The sequence below is a fragment of the Eublepharis macularius genome, chromosome 9, assembly GCF_028583425.1.
Source record: "Eublepharis macularius isolate TG4126 chromosome 9, MPM_Emac_v1.0, whole genome shotgun sequence".
Classification (NCBI taxonomy): Eukaryota; Metazoa; Chordata; class Lepidosauria; order Squamata; family Eublepharidae; genus Eublepharis; species Eublepharis macularius.
This window is the reverse complement of record NC_072798.1, coordinates 81606535-81633750: the sequence shown is the minus strand read 5'-3', so window position 1 is coordinate 81633750 and position 27216 is coordinate 81606535. Positions and strand designations below refer to the sequence as shown.

Genomic DNA, 27216 nt, shown 5'->3' with positions numbered 1-27216 from the left:
CATTTTTTTAAATCTCGCCTTTCCTCCAAAGGGTTTACAATGGTGTACATGTTCCTGTTTCCTGGCACTGTAAAGCTGTTATCAGTTTCCAACATTATTTATGAGAATAAGGGAGGGAAGACAAGTTATGGATACCTTCCAAGAGAAATGGGATCCATTTTTAACTGTCTCTTCCTTTTTAAATGCATGTAAAGGGAAAATATTTCGCTTATTAAATCCATTGCCTTTTGAAGGTGCCCTAGGCCTTACAGCCTGACCTGTGCCTTTTATTCTCATCTGGTTTTAGAAGCTCTGGCTTCATCTCTGTATGGATATTACCAGGGCTTTTTTTTCAGGGGGAACGCAGGGGAACGGAGTTCCAGAACCTCTTGAAAATGGTCACATGGCTGGTGGCCCCGCCCCCTGATCTCCAGACAGAGGAGAGTTGAGATTGCCCTCCGCGCCTTCTGTCTGGAGATCAGGGGGCGGGGCCACCAGCCATGTGACCATTTTCTCTGAGGGCAACCCACTGAGTTCCACCACCTCTTTTCCCAGAAAAAAAGCCCTGGATATTACTTACCCATCTGCATGCAGATGCATAATTTAAGATTTTTCACATGGGAAAATAATGACAAATGAGGGCGGTCATTGACTGGCTGGTCCCCTTCCCTTGCTCCAACAGGGGAATCTGTAGGGGTATACAAAAGCAATATACACTGTTGGGAATATCATGAAAATGGAGGAGCCCTTAGTTTCTAACCCAAGTATTCACTCCTGAACTTAATGTGTGACACGGCAACGTATGAAACATAACTGAAGATGTCTCCCATTGCAGATCATGCTGGTAGACAGTAAAAGCCTGCTTGCGAATGGTAGCTTTGATAGAAAATGTCTTGCCGTTAAAACACTCTGTACTAAGCAGTGAATACCATCTTGTAAAAATGTATTGGAACGCCTGTCTCTTACAGCTGTGTAATCCGCTTAGCAAAAGAATACCACGTGCAGGTCAATTACAGTGCTGAGTTTTGCTGGTAACGCTTAGACAGATGTTAGCCCATGTTGCAATGTCAACATGCTGTATGTATTTCATTGTTCTGTTCCATATGCTTGACTACAGCTGGCAGGGAAACAACGTGGGTAAGTCTGCCTACAGCGTATGAGGAAACTTGCCGTGAGACTGCCATTTTCACTAACAGACATGTGGCCACCACCCCATCTAGTTCTGCCCTGCAGGCAGATAGACTGGTTATGTAATCGTTGTCAGGTGCTGAGGAATCCAATAAGGAAAAAAACACCCTGCCATATTGCCTGTGAATATGGTACTTCTGCTGAACCAGATTTGTTGTCTTCTAAGTATGTCGTGTTTGGCAGTGGAAAACCTAAAATCACTGAAGTTCAAGAGACTGACTTTACAATTACAAAACAAGTCTGTTCAGAGAGTACTCCGTTCCTTAGCTCTTGCACCTATCTCTTCTGATTAGTGACAGATAGTTTATAGCCTTGAACAGCAAAGTTGTGTGTGTGTGTCGCTCTTGGGGAAGATACACAGTGCTCTGCTTGTATAGCAGCAGATGAGGTGTTGCAAAGCCATCAGTATAATTCAGTCAGTGGGCGCTTGTCGGGCTTCGTTAATTACTGTTGAACTTTGTGTTTGCATAAAGCTTTTCTACCTGTAAGCTTTGAATTTAGCCTCTTCGGGCTGTCTCCAGAATGTATTTAAATGCCAAGCCATTAGCTTCTGTTCCTTTTCTGTTGGTAAGCTGCGTGTTGCTATAAGAGCTAAAGCTTCGGGAACAAAAGATTGGCTTTCAAACTCTCAGTAGCTTGTTGCATGTCTCAGGATCTGGTTTGGGCAACAAAGAAAACTAGGCAAGGGCTGGTCTTTCCATCCTTACTCTCTAGTTCTGTGGAAGAGGTATACTCACCTGCATGAGATGTAACCCTTCATGGCTGCCTAAAGATATGCAATCAGGAACGTTCTACTTGCTTTCAATCTTTCTGCCCCCCCTTCCTTTTGTTCCAGTGGTGGAGAGGGAAGGAGGTTTGCAAACTGAAGTTTGCAAGATGGGCCCTGTTAGTCTGTCTGTAGCAGTAGAAAAGAACTAGTCCAGTAGCATCTATAAGATGAACAAAATTTGTGGTAGGATATGAGCTTTCATGAGTCACGGCTCACTTCTTCCAATATCTGAAGAAGTGAGCTGTGACTCACGAAAGCTCATACCCTACCACAAACTGAAGTTTGGGATTTAATGGCAATTAGAACCCCTCTGCCATTTTGGATCCCCCTTCAGTAGGGAATCCCACTTTCTTCTGTCTTTTAGATTTTACTTTTTGTTAATCATAAATAATTTAGAACTCTTGCACAGAAATGTGGTATATAAATTCAATACATAAAATGTATTAAGACATACATACGAACATCCTGGGGAATTTAAACCAAAGGTCTTATGTCTCCTGCCAATTCACAGACCATAAAATCTTAGCTGTTCCATTTTCTGGGGAACTCCTACTATCATGCTGGGTGTCTGGTTCTGTGGACCTTATCCTCAGGCCCTCTGGTACCAATACTCTTGTGTTATTTGTAAGCATCTAACAACTTGCAAAGGATGCAGTCTGGACGATCTTGCTGAACACACGAACCTTGAACGCAAGAGTGCTTACATACTCATAGACTAGAAGTTGTTGGGAATGTTATCTGTTAAACGTCACAGCATAACTGGCTACTGAGTTTAGTCATTTTGTCTTTTTCAGCAACTGTTTCAAATTTGTAGGCAGCATCTATCTTCCCAGCTGGTGATACTGCAATGGATTATAGATCGACAGCATTTTGATAAAGAGAATAATCACAGAACACTGCTAGAACAGCTTGGTGATGGACAGGTGTACGGGTGTGTGATCCAGGTCTGGAATTCAGGGGAAAAGCCAGATTTTTGCTTATCCAGCTAAAACTGGCTTTCCTGAATCAAATTAGGGAATCCCTGATCTGATATGTGATATTACAGTTAGCTTTCATGGCTCCCAGAGCACATGGACTGAAACAGCCACACATGGACTCTGGGGAGGAGAGGCACTCCCATAGGATTTTAAAGCTGAAATGTAGGCATCCTGGTCTCACAGCTTCGCTCTCCAACTGCTGTCCAATGGACTTTTCAACTGTCACTTGTCCAACATTCCGCCAAGCTGCCTACATTTCCCATCAAAACTTGAGGGAAGCTGACAAGTGTCCAATCGGTGCCTTTTGTCACTTGTGGATCTGCTCACTGTTGCAACGTAGCCCAACTGAACCAGTGTCACTCACAGAACCCAGGCAGACAGGAGAGCTCCTGCGCAGATTGGACCTCTACCACCATGCCTTTCTTATGATGGAAGGATTTGTAGAATGGTTGTCTTCTCTGTGTGAGAAACCAGCGTCTATTCCACCCATGTAATGAAAAAAGCACCAAGGGTCTTTATAAGATCAAAGAGGATAAATGGCCTTTTCTGCACCCCCCCCCCACATCATCATCACTAGTCTCCAAGGAGATGCAGTCGAGACATCAACAGGGCCCTCATTCTACACCCGCCGATAAATAAGGGAAGAAACATGATGAGATCGGACAGATGATTTACGCTTCATTATCCCTCAATATAAAGATTGCAAACTATTCAGCAGTTATGGGGGCTTACCAAATATTGTTGAGGAACAAGATGGCGGTGTATATTGACCAAGAGGATCAGATAGCCCTGGTCAAGGTGATTCAGGAGGAGGCGCTTAAGGTAATGGCAAATTACATGAGGAGGAACACGTGAAGGGAGTCGCAACTTTAGCCAGGAAGCTGAGTTTTAAAACAGGTTGGCTTTGTCAATTTCCCCTCTGTACAGAGCCAGGGATATCTCTGCTCAGAGGGTTTCTTAATTTCCTCTTAGCATCTTAGAAGGGGAGGTGAAACTTCTGGAGGCAAGGAGGAAATAAACAAACCCTCTGAGCCTCCACCTCCCTGGCTCTGTAGAGAAGGGAAATTGACAAAGCCTTCCAATCTCTTTTAAAATTCATCTTCCCAGCTAACATTATCAAAAAGAGTCCAGTAGCACCTTTAAGACTAACCAATTTTATTATAGCATAAGCTTTCGAGAATCAAGTTCTCTTCGTCAGATGCCTGATCAAAACTGGGCAGATACTGCAGGTATCTGCCCAGTTTTGATCAGGCATCTGACGAAGAGAACTTGATTCTCGAAAGCTTATGCTATAATAAAATTGGTTAGTCTTAAAGGTGCTACTGGACTCTTTTTGATTTTGCTACTACAGACTAACACGGCTAACTCCTCTGGATCTCCAGCTAACATTGTGACTCCCTTCACGTGCTCCTCTTCGTGTAATTCATTTCTTATTGCTTGGCTCTCAGTCCATCCTTCCCTTAGAAATTTCTGAGGTTCCAGTTTTGGAGAAATTATATATCAATCCTGGGTCCTACCATTTGGATTGACCACAGCCCCCAGGGTTTTTACCATATGTATGGTGGTGGGAGTCACCTACCTTAGGACTCGGGGATGTTCTATATATCCATATTTGGATGATTGGCTGATCTTGGCCCACTCCGGAGAATTCCTGCAGGAACAGATACATTTGATAATAGAAACATTGCCACAATTTAGGACTTGTAATAAATTTCAGAAAGTCTAACTTGAACCCTTCTAGGAAGATAGAATTCCTAGGAACAGTGCTTGATTCATCTCTGAACAAAGCTTCCCTGCCTTCAGAGAGAGCCCAGAAGCTAAATCTCTAGTGAGATGCTGTACAGCTTGTAGATTTCAGTCAGCACTGAAAATTCAAATGTTTCTGGGTCTAATGACAGTAATACCATTAGCCAGGTTACAAATGAGGAGAGTACAATTATGGCTTTTATCAGTTCATTACCCAGAGGAGCACTCCCAGGATAGGAAATACAATGTAGCCAGGGCAGTAGTCAGATCACTACGGTGGTGGTCAGTGGATTCCCATTTGTTAGAGGGAGTTAAATTTGGCTCACCCAAGATTGAGGCAACGATTACCACAGATGCCTTGTTGCATGGGTGGGGGGCCCAGTGTGGACACTATTCTACTCATGGTACATGGTTGAAAAATGAAAGGAGTTTGCATATCAATATATTGGAGTTAAGGGTGATGCGCTATTCACTTATCTCCTTCACAGATATGGGGAAAGGCAAAAGAGTACAAATACTCATGGACCATCACACGGCAGTGTTCCGCGTAAACAAGCAGGGAGGCAAGACTTCTCATCTGGGAAGGGGCCAGCAGACGAGGTGCATCGCTTCAGGTCATTCCCGTTCTGGGTGTGACCAACCTAATTGCAGACAGACTATGCAGATTAGGTTCTTCCACTCTCAGTAAAGATATCTCAGGTACTTCGCATTCAAGACGCTAGTGTCCGCAAATAACCGTATCACAGTCCCGAGGTGATTTCATGATGCACTGACGTTAACATTGTCCAACAGGTGTTGTTCCATGCCTGCAGCTCCCAATCTCCAGGCCTAGTTTCTGGTGTAGGTCTCCTTCTTTAGAAAGTGGGATCCCTGGCCCTAGGGAGGCCCACATGGCATCGATTAGAGCCAGGGCCTTTTCGGTCCTGGCACCAACCTGCTGGAACTCTCTATCTGCTGAGACCTGGGCCCAGTGTGATTTACTAGTGTGATTTACCATCCTTTCCCCAGGCCTGCAAGACAGGGACATCAGGTGGAACATGTCCCTGCTCCACCTGGCTGAGACTGGAGCAGGGACGAGCCTTCCGGCCACTCTTTTGTTGGGGAGGGGGTAATGTAACAGCCCTTTCCGGTTCCCACTAGTTGGTTCATCTTGTTCATCTGGTTACCTTCCTCCATCCATAAGGTGTGTTGGTTGGGGTTAAGAAAGTATAGCTGCTATTTAGGGTGATGTTTTATTGAACTGAACTGTCCTGTTATTTATGACTTTATTTTTGGTTTTAAATATTGTTGTTATCCACCCTGAGCCCATCCATGGGGAGGGTGGAAAATAAATTAAATCAATCAATCAATCAATCAACCCAGCTTTGCCCCCCAAGAGCCACGAGTCAAGAGCCCTTGGGCTTTCACTCTCAGGCATGTGCCCAGAGGCTCACACCTCTGGTCACTGGCCTCTTCAAGCTTACCTAATAGAGGTGAGATAGCTCAGGGATCTTGTAAGCAAACTGACTAGTTCTCTGCTCTGCCCTCTTCAACACAGCTACAAGCATCCTGCCATCTCTAGTCCCTGGCTGTGCAATGGCCATTGGGGAGAAAGGTGGGGTATAAATAAAGTAAATAAAAAAATAAACATAGTATGTTACTCTGTGCAGAACTGTTGCCCTCAGGGCCTCCCTGTGTGTTTCCTTGAGGCCCATGCCTAGCCAGGGCTGGAGTTAGATGGCCTTGGGTCTCTTTCAGCAGGGCTCTTATATTATGTCCATACTTTTTTCAAAGTTGCAGAGCCAGTTCGGTGTAGTGGTTAAGAGCGTGGCACTCTAATCTGGAGAGCTGGGTTTGATTCCCCACTTCTCCACTTGAAGCCAGCTGGGTGACCTTGGATCAGTCACAGCTTCTTGGAGCTCTCTCAGTCCCACCCACCACATAGGGTGTTTTGTTGCGGGGATAATAATGGCATACTTTGTAAACCGCTCTGATTGGGCATTAAGTTGTCCTGAAGGGTGGTATATAAATCAAATGTTGTTGTTGTTATTATTATAAAGAAACATGATTATGTTTCTAAAAATATGCTCATCAAAACCGTTTGAAATTGAGATAGATATAGAGGAATAAAATGAGACTTGAAAACGTGCCATAATAATTTCCTGTGAATCTCCAAAATGAATGTGCTGTGGAAGAATCCAGGGTGTTTTAGTTTGTGCTTCAGATCTCTGTATGGGTTTTCATATTCTTACGAATTTTTTTGTCTTGTGCTTCACTCCTCTTTTTGGTGCTTACAGCATTTTTAAAAAACCAGATGAGGTGCTTAATCTTTCTTAAGCAAAGTAATCTGTAAAATTCAAGCAGCAACCTTTTAAGTTTCTTTGAACCCTGGGTCTAAAGTGCGTATTCAGAACCAAAATAAAGTCATTTACAAGGTGAGAGTAATCTGTCCTTTAAAACAAAGGAGCAGAAAGTCTTCAGGAGGGGTGATGTTAATTGCATTACAGAGAATTTGGCTTTGCTGGAATAATTAGATTATACAAATCTCTGGAGACTAAAGAGAGAGAGATTTCTTTAAGTAACAGCAAAAAAAGCAGGGGGGGAGGAGAATCAGTAATAAAACATAAAACTGTTTTTAAAGGAATCTTTTCTCCAGTGACCTTCAGAGTTTTTAGTGCAAGGAACAGGTGAAGTAAAAAGAAGCTATGTTTGTGAAGATGAATTATGAAAGCAAATTAGGGACCAGCTAGTATTTTCAGGTGTTAGGGCTGCAATAGTGTTATAGACATAAGCAAGGCATGTACCACAGTAGCCAAATCTTTCTGCCTGGAATGGCCGCAGCTGGCTAACCAGTCGAAGCTGGTAAAAGCACCCCGGCCGTAGCTGCTACCTGCTTATCCAGCAGTAGAGCACCCCCAGCCTGCAGCCCTGTTCCTTCAAGGGGAGTGCAACCTCAACCAGAATGGATAACCCCTTAAATCCCGGGTCAGACCTTCTGCTCCCCAAAGCATTTCTACCTTGTTGGGGTTAAGCTTCAGTATATTAGATCAGATCTGCTCTAAAATTTCCTTTAGGTACCTTTTCACAGTTAAGCAGCTTCCCTGGAATCTGTTGCACACGCAAAATAGAGCTTCGTTTCAGGTAGGTTGCCATGTTGGTCTGCAGGAAAACAACAGAATTTGTGGCTGTTGTGGGTTTTCCGGGCTGTATTGCCGTGGTCTTGGCATTGTAGTTCCTGACGTTTCGCCAGCAGCTGTGGCGGGCATCTTCAGAGGTGTAGCACCAAAAGACAGAGATCTCTCAGTGTCCTGAGAGACACTGAGAGATCTCTGTCTTTTGGTGCTACACCTCTGAAGATGCCCGCCACAGCTGCTGGCGAAACGTCAGGAACTACAATGCCAAGACCACGGCAATACAGCCCGGAAAACCCACAACAGCCATCATTCTCCGGCCGTGAAAGCCTTCGACAATAAATCGAACAGAATTTGTGTTCATTGGCTCCTTAGAGACCCACAAGATTTTCAGAGTATAAGCTTTTGAGAGTCAAAGCTCCTTTCAGAAACCTTCATAGTTGTACTATTGGGGTAGGGGGCAGAGGGGAGGAGTTTGCTGTTAACCTTCCTCCCCCCACCCCACACAACAGCCGTACCACAAAACATTCCATATTTTTATGCCCTTTGTTGGTAATTGTCTTGTTTCTCTGGCTGGACTGCCAGTGGCAAAGAGCTCGTTCCTGTAACCATCTGCCAGAGTTTTCTGTTCAGTTGCATTCTCCCGTTTTCTTGGGTTCTCTTTTCCCTTTAGAAATTCTTCTCTTTTTTATAGGTGACACAGTTTTGCTGATGTTATCAGCCCTGGCCCACCCACCTTGGAATGAGAGGGAATCTTTTCTTGCCGGGAGCTGCCCTGAGATGTATATAAAACACACACTCTGGCTTTCTGTCATCAGTGATGGTTCATGATCAGAGTTTAGTGCTGTGCCATTTCAGAACAAAATCTCCTCTTTCATACTTGTCTGTGTTATCAGATTTTTGTTGGGGTTGATCTTCACTGTTACGATTCTACTATTGATTTGCTTCAGTATTTCCCTTCTCCATTATGTAGCCGTTGATTAGAGTTTCAGGAGCTCTGTTCTGAGCTTGACTAATTTCATTATTGTTGACCATAGTTTTTAATAAATGAACAAATGGTGCCATACTACACTGTGCAACCCCAGACCGCTTTTCAGTGTTCCTTGACAAGCTAATTAATGTTATTGATATTAGAACTAGATCAGGCTCTTAGAAGTGCATTAATCAGGAATAGTTACTAGGGATTGTCCTGTCATGGGAAAAGGGGGGTGACAGGCAGGGAAGTGTGAAATATGGAGCCTGTATTATAAAGCTATTAAACTTGGAGCATGAAATTCCATGCATTAATATTGGCCATTAATTTCTAGAACACCATGTGAACTATTAAAGCCAAATCACAATCTCGTTTTGCAACTAAAATGAGGATGTTTTAACAAGCACACGAAGAGTAGGGGGGAAAAATCATCCTGTTAGGTTTGTACCAGGATTAATGACTCAGAAGTGAAGCTTTTCCTGGGAGGGACACTGATAGTGCAATCCTAAGCAGAGTTGCTCCAGTATGAGACCATTGAAATTCATGGGCATAGACTGGAGTAACTCTGCTTAGGATCGCACTGTGAAGGTCTTGATGGTTTAGTAAGGTGTTGCTATTAAATGAAGTTAGGGGCTGTTAAGAGAAATTTGCTTAATTCCTCTTCACCCAGTTTCTCACTGAAATCCAACAGTCCCTTTATTTTCTTCTTTTTTAAAAGGAATTATGTGAGTTTCTAAATGTTTCATTGTAGTCAAAAAAAAATTTGAAGAGAGAAGGGCAGGAAGGGAGGTTGTACTGAATTGCAGAATTTCACTCTGTTGATGCTCAGAGGTGTGTTCAGGAGATATATATATAAATATCCCACTCAGTTCTCATTATGGGGCAATATCCCTTCACTCACCAGGTGCAGGATATTCCACCTGCTTCATATATATATATATATCAGAGTCAATAGTTGAATCCAGTGAGAAGTAATATCATTCTGCAGACATATTTGTTCAGATAATATTGAACTTCATTTAATAACTATATACAGCAAAGCAAACAGCAAACTGAGAGAGAAAACTTGTTCATGACTTGTACATAAGATAGACAGTTACAGTAACAGACCTTTTTTAACTGACACAAAAGGAATGTTCATTCACAGCAGGGAGGGGCCAGTTCAATATCAACAGATAAACGGACACTATACAAAGTATCAAGCCCCCTTTCCATCTGCAAGTATTCTTCACTTTTTCTATTCAAATTAGGGCATAGTGATTTATTTCAACAAGGTGGGTGATGTCTTCCCAAACCTTCCTTAGAGCATCCTTCCATTGTGCATTACATAAAACAGTTGCAAGGGCTGAAGTTACAAAGGGTACACTGGTTTCTTTTCAAAGAGAAATGAGAGAAGTTCCTCTTTTCAAAAAGGAAACAAGAGGAATTGGTGGTTGTATTTAAAAAAAGAGAATTTCGAGGAAAGAAATTTTCCTTCCCATAACAATGCTACATGAAACTGAAGCTGGAAGATTGATTTAGTGATTTGACAGGTGTTGGTATTCCCCCCTGCCCCCAATATGTAACTGTGCTCTTTAGTGGCACACGCTTTTAGAAAGACATACACTAATGCTAGGAAAGATGGAAGGCAGGAAAAAAGGAAGACCCAGAATGAGACAGCTCGACTCAATGAAGCCTCCAGTTTGTAAGATCTCAGCAAGGCTGTTAACGATTGAAAGTTTTGGAGGTGGACAGAATATAACATGTGCACGCATGCACGCACACCCACACCCACACACCAACACACACGGTTCTTATTTGACTTGCAGATAATATTCTCATGTCCTCCTTCCTTTTTCCAAGTGGTCTTTCATTCTTCTTCGCTTAAGCAGCCAGTCATAGTAAGTGAAGTTATGTGTGTGCAGTGGTAGCCAAGAAATCTAATTTGACTCACTTCCCTGTCAAGAGCAATCTTCCCTTCTTTTTCTCCGTATCTCCCTTTACCCCGAACTCTTGCTTTCTTCTCTACCAGGGCAATCCTTCATTATTCTTTCACAAAGCTGTTGCAGATCTGCCTTCTTTTCCTGGTGACTCCTGTGGGAGAGAAATGCCCTTAGCCAGCTCCCATGCTTTGTGTTTAGTTGTTATAGGGAAGTGAATTTCTTCTTCTGAAATGCACTTTTTTAGATATAGACATTGATGGCTCATTCTCTTTTAAAAGAGGGATTTCTCTTTTGTTTCTCTTTGCAGGGAAATCCTTACACCCTTTTGTAACTTCATCTATTGCTCTTTGTGTTGAGCGGTAAATTGAGGAGAAGGGTTTTCAAGACATGATGTAGGATTGTTGTTGTGGGTTTTCCGGGCTGTATTGCCGTGGTCTTGGCATTGTAGTTCCTGAGGTTTCGCCAGCAGCTGTGGCTGGCATCTTCAGAGGTGTAGCACCAAAAGAAGGTGGTGTAGCACCAGAGGTGGTGCTACACCTCTGAAGATGCCAGCCACAGCTGCTGGCGAAACCTCAGGAACTACAATGCCAAGACCACGGCAATACAGCCCGGAAAACCCACAACAACCATCGTTCTCCGGCCGTGAATGCCTTCGACAATGATGTAGGATTGAGCAGCCTCTAAAGAATCTTACTTGTGTCAGAAGGACAGACTTCCGCATTTTCAAAACGCTGATAGCGTTCAACTTACTGCCCCACACTTCACAGTGTGTTGTGGGACTGGCTGTTTTGGGATAGAATAGAGCTGTCAGGCTGATCTTAAAATGGAGCATATTGAATTCTAGTTTCTTTGAACAACATAGTTTGCAACTCAGGTGGAGAACCAATAGAAAGTTGGATCTAGGCTAAATTTGCAGTTTCCTCTGATTCCCCCTTCCCCCTCAACATTCCTCCCACTCCCCCATGAGTAGCATTTTGTCAGGATCAGAGAACTGTAGTGTAAAGGGGGGAGGCAGGAAATTTACGTTTTGTTCTGTTTTTGGAAAGTTTAGTCCAGCCTCAAATTTGCTACCAGAAAGTACTCCATAGAGTTAAGATTCAGGTGTAGATATAAATTACTTCCATTAAGGCTGTGGCTGTTTTATGGACTTTCCAGCTGTAGTTAAATTAGTAGACCAGACCTGTTGGAGAGGCTTCTGTTGGTTTGTGTGTCCCTTTTTTCTGATGCAGTTCCAAGACAACCTCGTCCTTGTCTGCAATTTGTTCCTCTGGTCAGTTCACTTGGGAGTGCTGTTTAGCAATGCAATTTGCAAGATGCACAGTCATGTTTCACTTGGCAGGCATTTAGCTGGTCTTTGTTTTCGACCATCTTTCCTATTTAGAATTCAGCGTGTGGAAATGATTTGCAGCACAACTGTGTTTTCAACTGACTCAGCTATTTAAATTTTGTTTGCCTTAAGGCATAAAAATGGCGGTATATTGTATTTTTTTTAACTGGGAAATAATAACCTGGATAGTGCAACTGTGTTTTTGGGGAGGTCTAGTTTGAGCGTGCCAGTTATTCTTTAGTTCTTTAGTTTGAGCGTGCCAGTCATTCTTGTTGGAGAGGGGGTGGGGGCAACAAGAATAACTGGCACGCTCAAACTAAAGAACTAAAGAATAACTGACACGCTCAGACTAAAGAAGTCTAACAGTTTATGTAAATGTTTTAATTGAGTTTCTTGGCAGTCTTGTTTGTGTAATAATGGAAGCTAATGATTGTCGATGTATAAATAGCTTTGATACTTCATGAAAAATAAATTGTGTGGATTCTTTCATTTTTTTAAAAGAATACAGTTTGTCTGTATTTTATGGACATTCTTGCTGGCTGCAGCACATGAGAATAAATCTTAACATTTTTGGTAAGCAAGAAACTTCTTTTGAAACAAGCATGACATAGTTTTCAGTCCATAGAGCTGAATTTGTGTATTGTGGTTCTTCCTAGGCCTGCTTTACACCAGAGAGTCATAGTTTTGAAGGAATGCCAACAGGGAAGCAATGTTTGTGGGCTTCACACTCACATTTCTGAGTTCACATTCACATTTCTGAGTTCAAACGTTCACATTTCTGAGTTCAAAAATGTGATGTATTTTTTGGGGGACTCTCAAGGAATTAGAAGATCAATTTTGACCTTTGGGATTGCTTTTGAAGTATTGTGCAATGCTGCCTGAAGTGAAAGCTGCCTGAAGTGAAGAAACTGTAATTCATGATACTGTAATTCATGATAGAAGACTTACAGTTCAATTCATAATGGCAGCAGTTTGAATATCATACGCAGCATCTAATACGTTGTTCACTTATTTAGATATAGTAAATCATAAACTTTTGTGATTTCTTCTTTGCATCTACAACTTCTCTTTGTTGAGATTATGCTTGTTCTACTTCATTCTGCACTATGTGAAAGCAATTGAACGCATAGTCTTGTATTCCTTTTGCACTTCACAGAAAGCAAGCTGAAGCCACAAAAGAGTGATGCCATCTGCTGGCTTGTCTTTATATCGGAAGGTTCATAAGAAAAAAAAAACTTTAACAGTGACTGCTTTACCTTGGCACTAAGCTAGCTGTGAAGAGCCAACAAAGGATGCGTATGTGTTTATAAAGCCAGAAGCTAGCTGTAATGTAAAGCTGTAAGAAATTGATGGAAATACTTAAATAGAGCAGGTGACAATATCTAATCATATAGCATTTCTGGTAACAATGAGTGTGTTTAGCATAATGAGTGTGCCAAATTATAGTGTGCTTCTATTAGCAAACAGAGCCTTTTGATTTGCTAAAGGGGAGTAAATATTTTGCTTGCCTAATAAAATAATTCTGCTCCTTGCATGCTTTACAAGGACCGGACAGAAGGCTCGCCATTTATTTCTCACTGGTTTGTTTATGATGTGGTAAATATCTGGGGAGGGGGGCATTTTAACGATGAGCTTCAAGATGATTGAACATGCCAAGAAGGAAATCCTAGAACAGTTTTATCAACTGACTGGAAAACTTGTTGCCATCTTAAAGGCCAACTTCATGTTGTTTGAGAACCTTAAAAGTGTTTAAAATGGTAATTGTTAGAAAAGAGAAAGGAAACTGAATAGGTGGGTTAAAAAGCAAGAAAATTTAAAAGTGCTTGGAGAGATTTAAATGGACTGTACACTATATAAAGAGAGAAAGAAGGGGTGTGTGGTTATACAGTTTCCTTTTCTATGGATTGATGCCTATATTGCAAATTTTCTGAAATACTGACCATATAATGGACTATCTTGTACATGAATCCGATACTAAAAAGTTTGTCTTTCTACAGTACTTTTGAAGTGCTATTTGTTTACTTCATTCATAGTCTGCCCTTTCACTGAGTCGCAAGGCAGATTGCATGGTGTAAAACAATGTCATCAAATCACATGAGAGATCTAATAAACAATGCAATAGGACTAGGATTACAAAAATTAGAAGCAGTGCAAAAAAGCAATGCAGTAAGGGTAAGATAATGCTTTCAACAGACAGCAACTGCAGCAGCACAGTAGCAACAACATCATTCAGTTTATATACTGCCCTTCAGGACAACTTAATGCCCACTCAGAGCAGTTTACAAAGTGTCTTATTTATTACCCTAACGAAAATCACCCTATGAGGTGGGTGGGGCTGAGAGAGCTCCAAGATGCTGTGACTGACCCAAGGTCACCCAGCTGGCTTCGAGCGGAGGAGTGGGGAATCACTTCTGGTTTTTGATATTAGAGTCCTACCACTCTTAACCACTACACCAAACTGGCTATATAGCAGACACAGTGGCACAGACTACAGTCCTGTTCTTTTTGTAAAAGGACTGTCTTGAACCATTTTGTTATACTATTTTCCTGTTAGCTTTATCAATATGGTTGCCAAATCCAGTTTGGAAAATCCATGGAGATTATCAGAGATGGTATCTGGGGAGGGCATGCCTTGGGGAGAGAAGGGAGCTCAGTGGGGATATGATCTCATAGAGCAGGGGCCTCCAACTTTTTTGAACTTGTGGAATTCTGACATGGGTGGTGGCAGCCGCAGCTTCAAAATGGCTATCACAAGAGGCAGAGCCATATATTATGATATATCCAATGAAGAGAGAAGCAAATGGAAGAGACAGGCTGTCTGTACTAACCCTGTTGAGCCTATTTCTCTGACTGTGTTTCCACTTTTGAAGCTTTTAAGAACAAGGAATAAAAAACGGTGATGCTGTATGTGAGGTGCTAGCAGTGTTGCAGAAATAACTTTTGAAGCTGCGATGGAGATGGTGGAGAGTTGAATACGAGTTTGATTGGAGCATTGAAAGAAAGTTTACATTGTAAAAATACACCGTGAACTATTTAAATATATAGTGAGAGTAGTGAGAGTAGTATATGCTACAAAATGGAAGGCAGAATCTTGTTCAGATGTGACAGAATGGATGAATAAACTATATGAATATGCGTCAATGGCAAAATTAACATATTATATATATAATAGTCCAATCCTAGAATTTCAGAAAAATTGGAAGCTTTGCAGCTGAAATTTAAGAAAAACTAAGAACAATTATCAGTAAAATGGATTAATTATCAAATCAGTAACTTGAAATGTTGAATAGAATGTATTTTAATATAAATCTCTGGTTTATATAACTATCTTATACATTTCTTTGTTTTCTTTTTATATTGTTTCACATTACTATTTTGTTTTTCAAAATAAACTATATTACATTGGAAAAAAAGAAAGGAGGTTTATGAGATTGGCTGGAATCATTGAGAGGTTTCCTTGAGCAGTTGTTCTCAGCCTTTCATATCTTACGTCAGAGCAGTCTGTCAAAGAAACCAGGTCCCACCATGATAGAAACAAATGTCCTACTTTTCCCAACAATAGTGTTTACAGGTATTCTGTTACTATATTTATCATAAATGTTAAGTTTTAAAGACATTAAAGTTCAAGGAATTTAATGGATAATCCCTGGCAGATAGGGTCAGCAGAAAGCAACACATCGAAGACACTTGCTGGTGGGCAAAAGGGACAGGGGATTAGGAGACACATCAAGTATCCAAGGTTACCACTATAATTCCAGAAGGTCATAGATGAATAATCTGTGGCAGATGGGATCAGCAGGAGATGGTATGCCATACTTGCAAGTGGATTTGGGGACAGAAGGAGAGCAGTAATTGTTACGAAAGCCCTGTATCCTACCTAGACTAATTCTGTGTCCCACTAGTTGTGTGTGTGCTACCAGTTGAGAACTGCTGTCCTAGAGGATTCTCCGGAGGCTGTTAATATTTTTAGATGACTGTTACCTTAATTAGTGCCACTTTTTGTGATTTTTTTTTGCTGTCCCCATGTCTGCTCTTTTGAACACTGATAGCTTCTCTTGTTTGATCTTCAGCTATAACATTTTAATGTATTTAAAGTTGATTGTTTTTCATTTATGTTGTAATGCACCTTGAAGTAACCTGAATATTTTTTTGTAACCAGGCTGTTGTAGGTAGTGACAAAGTAGGAGGATAGGGAATTCTTATGTCAGGTGGGCAAGAGGGAGACAGCAGTTTCTTACTGATTTCCTGGCCCTTAAACATGAGTGACAGCATCATAAGGCCAGCATCTAGGCAGCCCAGCAGGTCCTGTATGGCTATTGTGAGGATAAATGCTGGAATAAACCAAATCACTGTGCTTTACTAACTACCTTCTTGTCATCTCTCCAGCTGAACAAGCAACAGCTACAGGTTGTGAAGGAGCGCTTCCAGGCTTTTCTAAATGGAGAAACACAAATTGTAGCTGATGAAGCATTTTGCAATGCAGTTCGGAGTTATTATGAGGTAAGCAGTTTCCCGGGCAGTTTCAAATATCATGCGCATTGTGTGAATACCCGCTTTGTAGAAGGACTTGTGCATTCTTCACAATGATTTTAAAGCTAGAACTTTAAATTTATTCTTGGTGCTGCTTGCCTACGATTTTCCCCTGCAACTATGTTTCCGATATTGAAAGTTGGGATATAGGGAGCAGAACGAGGGGTTCGTATTCGAAGTTTTTGTGGGACTGTTGGAACCATGTGGAATCAAGGTCCTTATTGCCATGCATCAAATGTCTAAATTATATTGCCATTTGTGAATCATTTAGGAACATGGTAAGCAGGACAGGTTCCAGGCTTTGGGAGGCCCTGGGCAGAGAGTTTTCCAGGGACCCTCTCCCCTCATGTACTTACCACCAGATGCTAATCAAACCCCCATTCCCCCTTCTGTTTTCATGCCTCTCACCTGCCTTTGTGTCCTTCTCCTGCCTGCTTGCAAGACCTCCCATTGGCCATGCTCACAGCTGCTTACAGCATCTGCCACCCTTTCCCTGTGGGCCCTGGGAAGTGTGTGCAACTGGGAGCATGGGTAGTAGAATGCTAGCAAGTGAGTGGTTGGTTGGCATCAATGGGCCCTCCCACAAGCCCTTGGGGTATGCTGACTCTGGCCCTGATGGTAGTTTTGTCTAATTTTAAGGAAGAACAAAGAATTCTTTAGTATGGGATGCCCTTCCCTCGGTACCAGGATTAATGCTGTGAATCCTATTTGTTGAGTCCAGTTTATGGATTCTTAGAGAATGTGTTACCCTGAGAAGACATAGGCAGAGAGAGAGATTTGAGCACTTCACCCTCAGGCTAATGCCAAGATGATCCCTGCTAAGAAGTCTGCTGGTCAAAGTAGCCATATTTCCATGTGGGCCAGTGCTTCCAAGGCCTGTCGTTAGTGGAAGCTTGAATGAATACTGAGTAACAAGCTTTTATGACAGCATAAAGCAGCATTTTCCTAACGGAAATCTTTTATTGCAGTTCTTGTGCAATCTTTGCAGGTAACGGAAGCATGGACTATATGTACAACTTGTTGAATGGAGAAATTGGTGGGTGCTGAGACCATCTGCCTAACTGAAAAATACGGTCCTTTAAAAAAAAGACTAAACTTTGCTCATTGTGAGCAGACCTGGAGCAAACTTGGTAGGGTTCCTATTATGAGCTAGAACTTGGTTTCAGGATTAATTTTTGGCTGGAGAGACTATGCTTACAGCGAAAATTTTGCTATGCAATAACACACTTGAAGGCAGAGCAGTATCTTGCGAGGGTTAGCAGGATTAATCTTGGTTATTTTATTTATTTATTTATTTTATTCGATTTGTATTCCGCCCTCCCCACATCACCAGGCTCAGGGCGGATTCCAATTAATACAATAATATAAAATACAATACCTTTAAAACCTTCTTTTGTTATTCCAAACAAAGTGGTCTGTTAGCATGCTGGCAACAAAAACTGTGTGTTCTCTTCTTCCATGAGAAGAAAAGCCTCAGGTTGATATGGGGGTGGGGTGGGGAGGGATAGAATGGAACAATTGATTTTTTCCCCCTAATGAAATGTTCTGGGCAATTCCTGATGTTTAGTCCCGTGAAGCACTGGTTTGATGCTTATCTTGGTTTTGGATTTTGGTTGTAGACGGGTGAATTTGTACAGAGCATCATCAAGCTTTAACTAAGGGGTCATGCTGAAAGTCTGATACTGCTGTCAGACAGAAGGATATGAAGGAGAGCATTTGGTATATAGTGGGCATCTTTCTATTGTAGGAATATGGGGGTACGGTCTTGTACAACTTTCATAAAGCCATGTTTAATATGATGCAGTGATGATAACAACAACAACAACAACCAATTTATATACCGCCCTTCAGGACAACTCAATGCCCACTCAGAGTGGTTTACAAAGTATGTTGTTATTATCCCCACAACAAAACACCAAGTGAGGTGGGTGGGGCTGATAGAGCTCCAGAGAACTGTGACTAGCCCAAGGTCACCCACCTGGCTTCAAGTGGAGGAGTGAGGAATCAAACCCAGCTCTCCAGATTAGAGTCCTGCGCTCTTAACCACTACACCAAACTGGCTCTGATGTGACATCTTCAGTATTTGGCAGACTAAATCTGGATAGTTCTGGAAGGATCAAAGTAAATTGTCCTCCCTTCATTGATGACAATGCAAAGTGATCTTTGTATGTTTGCTGGTGGCATTCTGCCAACGTCTTTATCAGGTATCTGATTTCTGGCCCCACCAAGCAATAATAGCTACGCTTGGATTGAGAACACTCAGAAATAAAAAAACTGTGTCTCCAGTCTTTAAGACAACGTGACCTGTCAAATCTTGAAGCTAATCTATATGTGGGCTAAACAGGACCTCATATTGAGCAAACACAAGAAGGTCAGTGTGTCTGTGGCTGAAATCCAGCAAGGAAGTAATGAAGTGTATGGTGTTAAATTTATACCAGCTAGAGAGATCATTGATCATGATCTGTTTATAGAATCCAACGGAGAATAAATTGTCTTTACAACAGTCTCTTTAGGTGATTGGGGAACTCTGATAGTGTTAGTATAAGTATTTTTGACACGGGGAAAGGAGGGGGAGCCTTTGAGCTTTGTTCAATTTCTATTTTCCACTGTGGTGCTTCATGGAAAGGGCAAACTGGGAAATCAGGATCGCCACACGCTTGTATTCTCTGAAGTAATAGTTGTAATTCTGTCAAAACAATTGTGCTTATTATTTCACGTTCTCTTTTTTGATAACTGTGTTGTAGCCTCACTGAACAGGAAGGAGGCTATGTAATAGCCAAAAGTAAACTGCGGTTGTTTTGTCAGGGTTTTTTCCCCTTTGGGACATGCCTTAAAACAAAATGAATGGGAGAAATTAATTATTTAGTCTGTTTATATGGGGAAATGCTATTCTGTTTGTTAGCGATAACTACCTAATTAAGGAAGCCGTTCCACGGTCTGATCTGCCCTTGCTACCCAGAACTTTTTCGTAATTTCCCAGTTTAATTTTTTCTTCTAGCAAACACAAGCTCATTGTCTAGCTCACTGCTTTTCAGTGTAAGTAGTTCCTTCTTTTTACTTGCTTTATTACCCTGTTAGGAATCTTGTGGGGCTATCATGTGTCTACTTAATATGCATTATTTTGGCTAAGCAAAGTAATTTTCTTTCTACTGTAGCCCCGACATAAATGTCAAGGAGTTTGCTTATTCCCCCCCCCCCCCCGGCCTCTCTGTTCCTCCCCATAGCCCCACATGAGGAGAGGGAAAGGGGAGGTATGAAATTCTTAGGCTACACGGTCTATTTCTTTATCACTATGCAGTCAATAACTCTTCACAGGTGTTGTTCTTCTTGAAAAGTGACAAATAATAAACAAATTTGGCCGTATTTGGGCCCAAAAGAAACTAGAATGAATACAAGAGAACAAGAGTTCAAATATTTTGAATGATGTTTGACTAGGGTTGCCAGGCCCCCTCGATCTCCGAACGGGAGACTGGGGCCTGGCTCTTACCATGGAGGAGCTCGTGTGCGTGCGCTCCTGCAAGTGTGATGACGTCACTTCTGGGAGTGGCGTCATCACGCAGCCCCCGTTTGGGCACTGATTGGGCCCGTTGTGGGCCCCTGCGGAGCGCAGGAACGCTCCCACGCCCCACAGGGGCCCACAACGGGCCCAATCCGCACCAAAACAGGCCCAATCAGCACCTGTTTTGGCACAGATCGGGTTCGTTTTGATACGGATTGGACCCATTTTGGACCCCTGTAGAGCGTGGGAGCGTTCCTGTGCTCCGCAGGGGCCCACAACAGGCCCAATCCGCGCCAAAACGGACCCAATCCGTGCCAAAACAGTCGCGGATTGGGCCCGTTTTGGCGTGGATTGGGCCCGTTGTGGGCCACTGCGGAGCGCAGGAACGCTCCTGCGCTCCACAGGGGCCCCGATCCAGGCCAAAACATGCCTGATCCTGGGGCTGCTGTGCGCTGGGGTGCGCAGCACCGCAGGGGGGCACGCATGGAAGGTGTGCGCCCCCCTGCTGGCCAGGTAAGTGGAGGTGGGGGTGGGGGATCCCCCGCCCCCACCGGGGGTCTGGCAGCCCTATGTTTGACTCTGTATTGGGCTAGTCACAGTTTTCTGGAGCTCTCTCAGCCCCACCCACCTTACAGGATGTTTTGTTGTGGGGATAATAATGGCATACTTTGTAAACTGCTCTGAGTGGGCATTGAGTTGTCCTGAAGGGTGGTATATAAACATAATGTTGTTGTTGTTGTTGTTATTGTGGGATGGATTTTGACAGGGCCCCTTTTTATGTCTGTGGTGTGGGAGCTGCTCTACTGTGACACCTTCTTGTGTGACTGTGGTGTTAATGTGAGAATCCCTGAGCCACATGAAAGAAGCTTATGGGAGAGAACTGTTGTTCCTTGCCACACTTGCCAGAAATTCCAGGAGAGGCTATGCTGATATTCAGAAAAACCCCAGCATGGGCATGGTGTTTCAAATATTACCCTGTTGGCATGGGTCGGTACTTCTTGCAGTGGCTGTCATGCCACAAAGGTAACATAAAGAGGGAGCTCAGTAGTGAATCATAACTAGAGATGGGCACGATCCGCATTACGATCGGAAAAAACCCACGATAATGGCAGTCGTGCGATCGTGACCTGGCGGATCGTGATCGTCCACGGCCAACGATCCAGCTATTGGGAGAGGCCTGGATCATTGCGTTCGGGCTCAGATCGGGCATCCAGACACTCAGGCGCCAGCAATCTATTCCTCTGGCAACGGAGCCAGGGGAATGCCTGAGCTCTGTTTGCCCTCCTTCTGTCGCCCTGGAAACCTGAATGGAAGCCCAGCTTTCCTTGATCAGCAGGGCTTCCTTCCAACCACGGAACAGCAAAGTAGTCACAAGTTGGGAGAAGACACCCAGGGGAGGGAGGGGGAAGGGGGTGTTCTGTAGCCATGGGCATCCAATCTCATCCCTGAAAACCCTGATAGGTAGCTCTGACGGCCAAACACAGACCTCCTGTGTTGCTGAATGGGACCTGAGGGGAGGCGGCTCGTCGCCACCTCCCCGTGCCCGCCAGGCCCGGCAGTCGCTGCCACCACCCACCTTCCCACATAGCTGGAAATAGCAGCGCAGCCCGCTTTGGCCTCCACTGTCCATGATCCATGGATCGGGAACAGGAGATGATCAGTGTGGATCGTTAATTCGAGATCGTTGCCAGCGCCAATCCACAATCAGCTGGATCGTTAATTTTTTTTGGATCGTGCCCATCTCTAATCATAACCCTACTACCTCCTGTGCCTGTCTCCTGTGCCTGGGCAAGGGTCCTAATGTTTTGATCTGTGAACATTGTCAGCAATTCGCTTCCAAGGCCAGGAATGAGAGGGCGCTGAAACTCAAGGCTGCACTGCGGGAGAAGATCTTGACCAGCTATGAAACTCTGGCTGCAAAGTCACCAGCCACAAATGAGCAACCTTCCCGGGACGGATTGGCGGCATCCTCTAGAGCGACGTCGAAGTCAGCTCTGAGTGCCAACCACTGCTCTCCGAGATCTCCATCGGATCCGAGGCCCATGTCAGAACCTCTGGCTAAACAGCTGCACAAGTCCGAGCCATTCTAAAAAGGCACCAGCTCAGATCCCGTTGCCCATAACTGAGCCTGAAGGGGAGGATATCCTTCTGGTGACTCCAAGGACCCCATCTCCACTCACCTGGAGCTGGCTATGTCTTTGACCCACCACTTGGATCCGAGAGAAGATTAGCTCCTCATGAGGCCTGACTATCTACCATCGCACAGGTTCAGCTTCAGATCTGAGGGCAACTCCATAGTATCCCTCGTATCCTTTATAAAACCTGACTACAAAATTAAGTGAAATGTTTAGTACTGAAAATGTGCCCCTTCCCAATGTGAAAGACGACTCTCCAAAGTAGTTTGAAAAAGGGGAGGGAGGAAGGCTGGCTCTTGAATTTAAATGATTTCCTTCATGCCTTTGCAGAATAGAATTTCGCAGTTATACTTTACGATGGTAGGCCTTTAATATTTGTTTGTTAATGTGTAAGTAATCAACGTTTCATTAACTGCTCATTAGCTGCATCTGTTGAGAATGAACTGTTTATCAGAGGTGGTATGCCTACAGCAGTTGCATATTACCGGCTGAAATATTTTCAACTGCAATCAAAATTATACCTTTGAGAATGCATGTTAATGGACTACCATGTGGCCCATTAATATTGCACTGTTGTTGGGTTTTTTCCACGCCAACTGTATTAAGCATAATTTGTTTCTGTATTGCATAAACTTACCTAGCTTTGTACAGTGCTTTGATTGAAATCTCATTTGTCTTGGCACCAATAATAAGTGTGTAGTGCCTGCTGAAATCTCACATTGGGATTTTTTTGTTGCTACTTTTGTTCCTATTGTCAGTAAGCTGGGATACCCCATAGCGTTCTAAATGCAACACAGAGAATTCTTGGCAGGTTGTGAGCTGCGGTTAATAGTTTCTGGCAGTTAGGATTCAAATGTGATAGGTGTCCCTGGTCTCTTTATTTACTATTAAAATAATGATTGTCACTTCCTATGGCATAGTTTAAGAGAGCTTAATAAGGGTCTCTGATTATAAGGTAGCGTGCATTAGATGTAAAATGAAAACGCAATTCAGATTACCATCAGAGAGAGTGGGGTGGTTGGGTTTTAAAAGATATGAATGGGGGCAGCTGTCCATAGTAGGTCAGGTGCATAGACTGCATGTATATGGCATGCTGGGTGCACTTGCGGCAGTACATTACACCGATGCTAACAACATACAGTGGTGCATCTACAAAACAAGTTTGTAGGGTCACCCACCCCGGTAATTTTTTTTTAGTGGAAAGGATTGCACAAACTATGTGCATATGGATTTGCATGGGTACTATCCAAATGCATGTTGGAAAGGCATGCATTCCCATTTGTCCTTAGATCCTTGAACTTTTTCAGCAGGGGTCATTTCGTAGAAAAAGAGCTGCAGGAGCTCATTAGCATAAATCATTAGCATATGCCACGCCCCTTGATCAGGATGAAATGGCTGGGATTCGGCTGCTGCCAGACGGGGGAGTGTTCCCCCACCTGGCAGCGGCCCGATCAGAGTTGTTTTGGCCCCAATCCAGACTGAAATGGGCCCAAAATGGCCATTGTGGGCACATTTTGGCCTGGATCAGGCCCTAAATGGCCCAGATTGGGTCGGTGCTGGGCAGGGGAGGTGTCCCCCACCAGGCACTGACCTAATCCTGGTGGTTTTGGCCCTGACCCTGGCTGAAACAGGCCCCAATGGCCAAAAATGGCCATTTGGGGCCCGTTTGGGGCTGGATCAGGGCCAAAATAGCCCAGACCAGGTCAGTGCCAGGCAAGGGAAGGTTCTCCCACCCAGCACCGACCCAATCCCGGCCGTTCCGGGCCCGATCCCTGTGGAAATGGGTCCAGAACGGTAGAAAATAGCCATTTTGGGCACGTTTGAGCCCAGATCAACTTAGTTGATTCTAGCTAATAACTCAGTTCTGTCTCTGTAATCTCTCTTCCCCTCTCCAGTCCTTTCAGTGAAATATTCCAAATACTGGAGTGAGATTTTTAGGGCATTAAGAGTCATTTCACTGCTTTAGAGAAAAGTCTTCATTACTTTGTTAGTTGCTAGGTGGGCAAAACAATGGTAGGACTGTTTATAGTAATCAAGACAACAGAACTCTTGTTCAGTTAGAAGCTATGATACTCAGCTGCATGTGGTAAACACTCTTAAAAATTAATATGTTTTTCATTCAGCACTTCCCTAAAACACTTTAGTTAGTCATGTATGTACATCTAGGCTGACATATCTTGTTAAGTGTTAAGATGTTAGAATGAACATCATTTGCCTTGGGGCATTCAGATCGGTGTTTTTAATTAAAAAGAACAATTTTATTTAAATTTTGCATGCATAATTTTAATTGAAAGGATGTTCCCAACTTTAAGACAATATGGTGTTTAAAATCTAGGGAAACAATCTTGTCAAGCTCTTGAAATAAATTAACTGTGATTTTCCATTTTACACTATGATGATATCTGGCTTAGAGATCTTGTTTCTTACATATCCCTTTCTACCTTCTCCAAGTATAACATCTCTAATCTAATTTACTGCAGAAATAATCTGGGCTTTTGGGGGAAGTCTTCAGTAAACTTTACATATTTGATTTTCTTTTTGTCATCTCTGCAGCTTTCTTTACTTGCCATTATCCTTTTAAGCAAAAACTCCTTTTTAATCATTATGTTTTGGTTCTCAAACTTTGCAGAATGAGAGAGCGTGCCACCTGTAATCTTCCCAATATGTGTGAGTTCCTTTTTATATGACTAAGGTGTAACAGGCTATCATCCTTGGTCAATGCAAGTATGTACCTTCAAGTAATCTAGCTTTCCAATCATGTGTTCCAAAGACCGAATATACATGTGTCTTGCCAATTGCATCACATGGTGACCATGTGTATCTAGAGGATCACACATAGTGCGGTGTTCCCCTTGCACAGCTGGATTGTCAAAACTATAACAACTGAAAAAGATTTAAGCATTCCACAGTGCATGTTTATATGATAATGTTGCTGGATGTTTGCTAGCCTAAGGTAAGCTTGTTCAAAGAATTCCAGTCATTTGTAATTAAATTGTCCTGCTTTCATGCACGCAAGGAGAAAATGTGGTCAATTCCAGTATGAGAGAAGCGTGTGTTTTTTCTTCACGAAGGCCATTTGTGTTGCCTGGATAATTTTCTTCCTGGCCAGAAACAATGGAAAGAGGGAGCCGAACTAATGCAGTGGCAGTTATGAGAGGCCACCAGGAGGGAAGAAGGAAATCGATTCAATAGCCCACTGGCAAACCTAGTTGTAGAACAGTGCCTGTTCCACCTGTGCTTTTAGACTTCTGAGTGAACACCTGTTCAATATCCTGTCTCAGTTTGGCTGCTTCCCAAGACTAGTTTTGCATAATAGAGGTGACAGAAATTGTAATTATTGGCAGGAGTGGATGAGTTTGTTCAGCTTGGGATGAGATGTATAGAGTGCTAGTTCCTCCAGAACTTTTTCTTGAGGTTAGAAGGCTCAAGGAAATTCGAGTCAACTGCCCAGGCTTTCAGAGCCAGCTGCTTTTTAGGTGCACTCAAAGAATTCCCAGCTCCCCTTTTAGAATTGTATGGATGGACACAGACACTTTTTTCAAAGAGGGATATTTGGACTGAGACCTGCCCTGTAAGATGCACCTTCTGACCTAATCTAATCCCAGCTCTGTGACGTTAGATTACAGCTAATAGGTGGTGATGAACAAGCATTCATCGTCGTTCTGTGCAGTCCCACATAGGACTGTGCACGTGCAGGCCTGTCAGTTAGGGGCTGTTGCCCTCGAGCTACAGAGCAACCATTTCCCACCCAAATGGTCATGTGACTTAATGGAGACCAACAGCCCCTCTTCTTGCCGCTGCTTGGAGAAGGACTTCACTTTCAAGCTCTGTTACTTTCGCTTTCTGATTGATCTTTTCTGGTATTGAAATAACTTGGATTGGCTTTTGACTTTGGTTTCGGTTCTGATTTTGGTCTCTGGTTGTCTTTGGTGTGTTTCGACCTGGCCTTCTTGACAACGCTGTGAGGTACAACAATTTTTGCCCTCAGTATGGCTACCAAGGCGCCCTTTAAGCATTGTTCACAGTGTGGTACAAAAATGACCCACACAGATGAGCATGACCTCTGTCTTATGTGCCTAGGTGAGGGACATAATGCACAGCTTGTAAAATGTGTCAGTAATTCACCCCAAAGGTGAGGCATGAGAGGTCTCAGTGGCAAAAAGCAGCACTATGGGAAAAAGTGCTTGCTGAGGAGTCTGAGGGGAAGGCTCCGAGAGGGAAAGAGCATCCGTTGGAGTCGACTCCGAAAGCAGTTAAAGCTTCGGCATCTGCTGAACGACTTTCAAGAACGGGATCCATGCAGTCCTTGAAGTCGTCTCCATGCTCAAATCTGACTGGGGAAAAACTGAGATCCCTGAAACATCTCTCGGATCCGAGGGCTTCATTGGAACTGCCAGCTAAGAAGTCTAAGAAGACGAAGCCCTTGACATTGTTATGTCCTCTGCTGGTCCAAAGACTAAGGATAAACTGCTCAGCCGTATTTATAGTGACTCTCCTGTGACAGTGGCTTTTCCCATCCTAGTGGAGCTTGAAGGGATTGTAAACAAGATATGGAAGATGCCTGCAGCGCTTCCTGCAACAACCAAGAGGATAGAACAAATGTATGAACAAGCAGGATGCTTGGCAGTCTCTGATCAAGCACCCTCCTCCCTTTTTGTTGGTTGCAGAAGAGATGCAACAGGGAAAATCTGGCTTACGTACCACTCCACCAGACAAAGAGGGGAGAAAGATTGACAGCTTGGGATGTTGGGCTATATTTGGTGTCAGCATTAAATCTGAGAATCGCCAACTAGCAGACAATAGTGTCCGGGTACCAGCTATATTTTTGGGAGAAATTGTCTTCGTATGTTGCAGATCTCCCTGAAGATAAGAAAGCCTTTGTGTCCTTGCTTCAGACAGAGGCTATCTGCCTCTCCAAGCAACATGTGAATGTTGGGAGCCATGCAGTTGATGCTTCAGCTAGGGGCATGGCTGGAGCTGTACTTGTTCGTAGACATTCCTGGTTGAGATCCATAGTCCTTCCTCAGGAGACCAGGGCCAGGACTGAAAGTTTGCTTTTTG

At 43.3% G+C, this 27216-nt stretch overlaps 1 protein-coding gene across 1 annotated transcript in view; it reads left to right on the top strand.

Moving 5' to 3' along the window:
• The window catches only part of CADPS2 (calcium dependent secretion activator 2), a 474548-nt gene that overhangs the window by 75406 nt on the left and 371926 nt on the right, over positions 1-27216 (top strand). The window contains exon 2 of the mRNA XM_054988125.1: positions 16378-16491. Coding sequence (XP_054844100.1) covers positions 16378-16491 — 114 coding nt within the window. The remainder of the gene's footprint in view (positions 1-16377; positions 16492-27216) is intronic.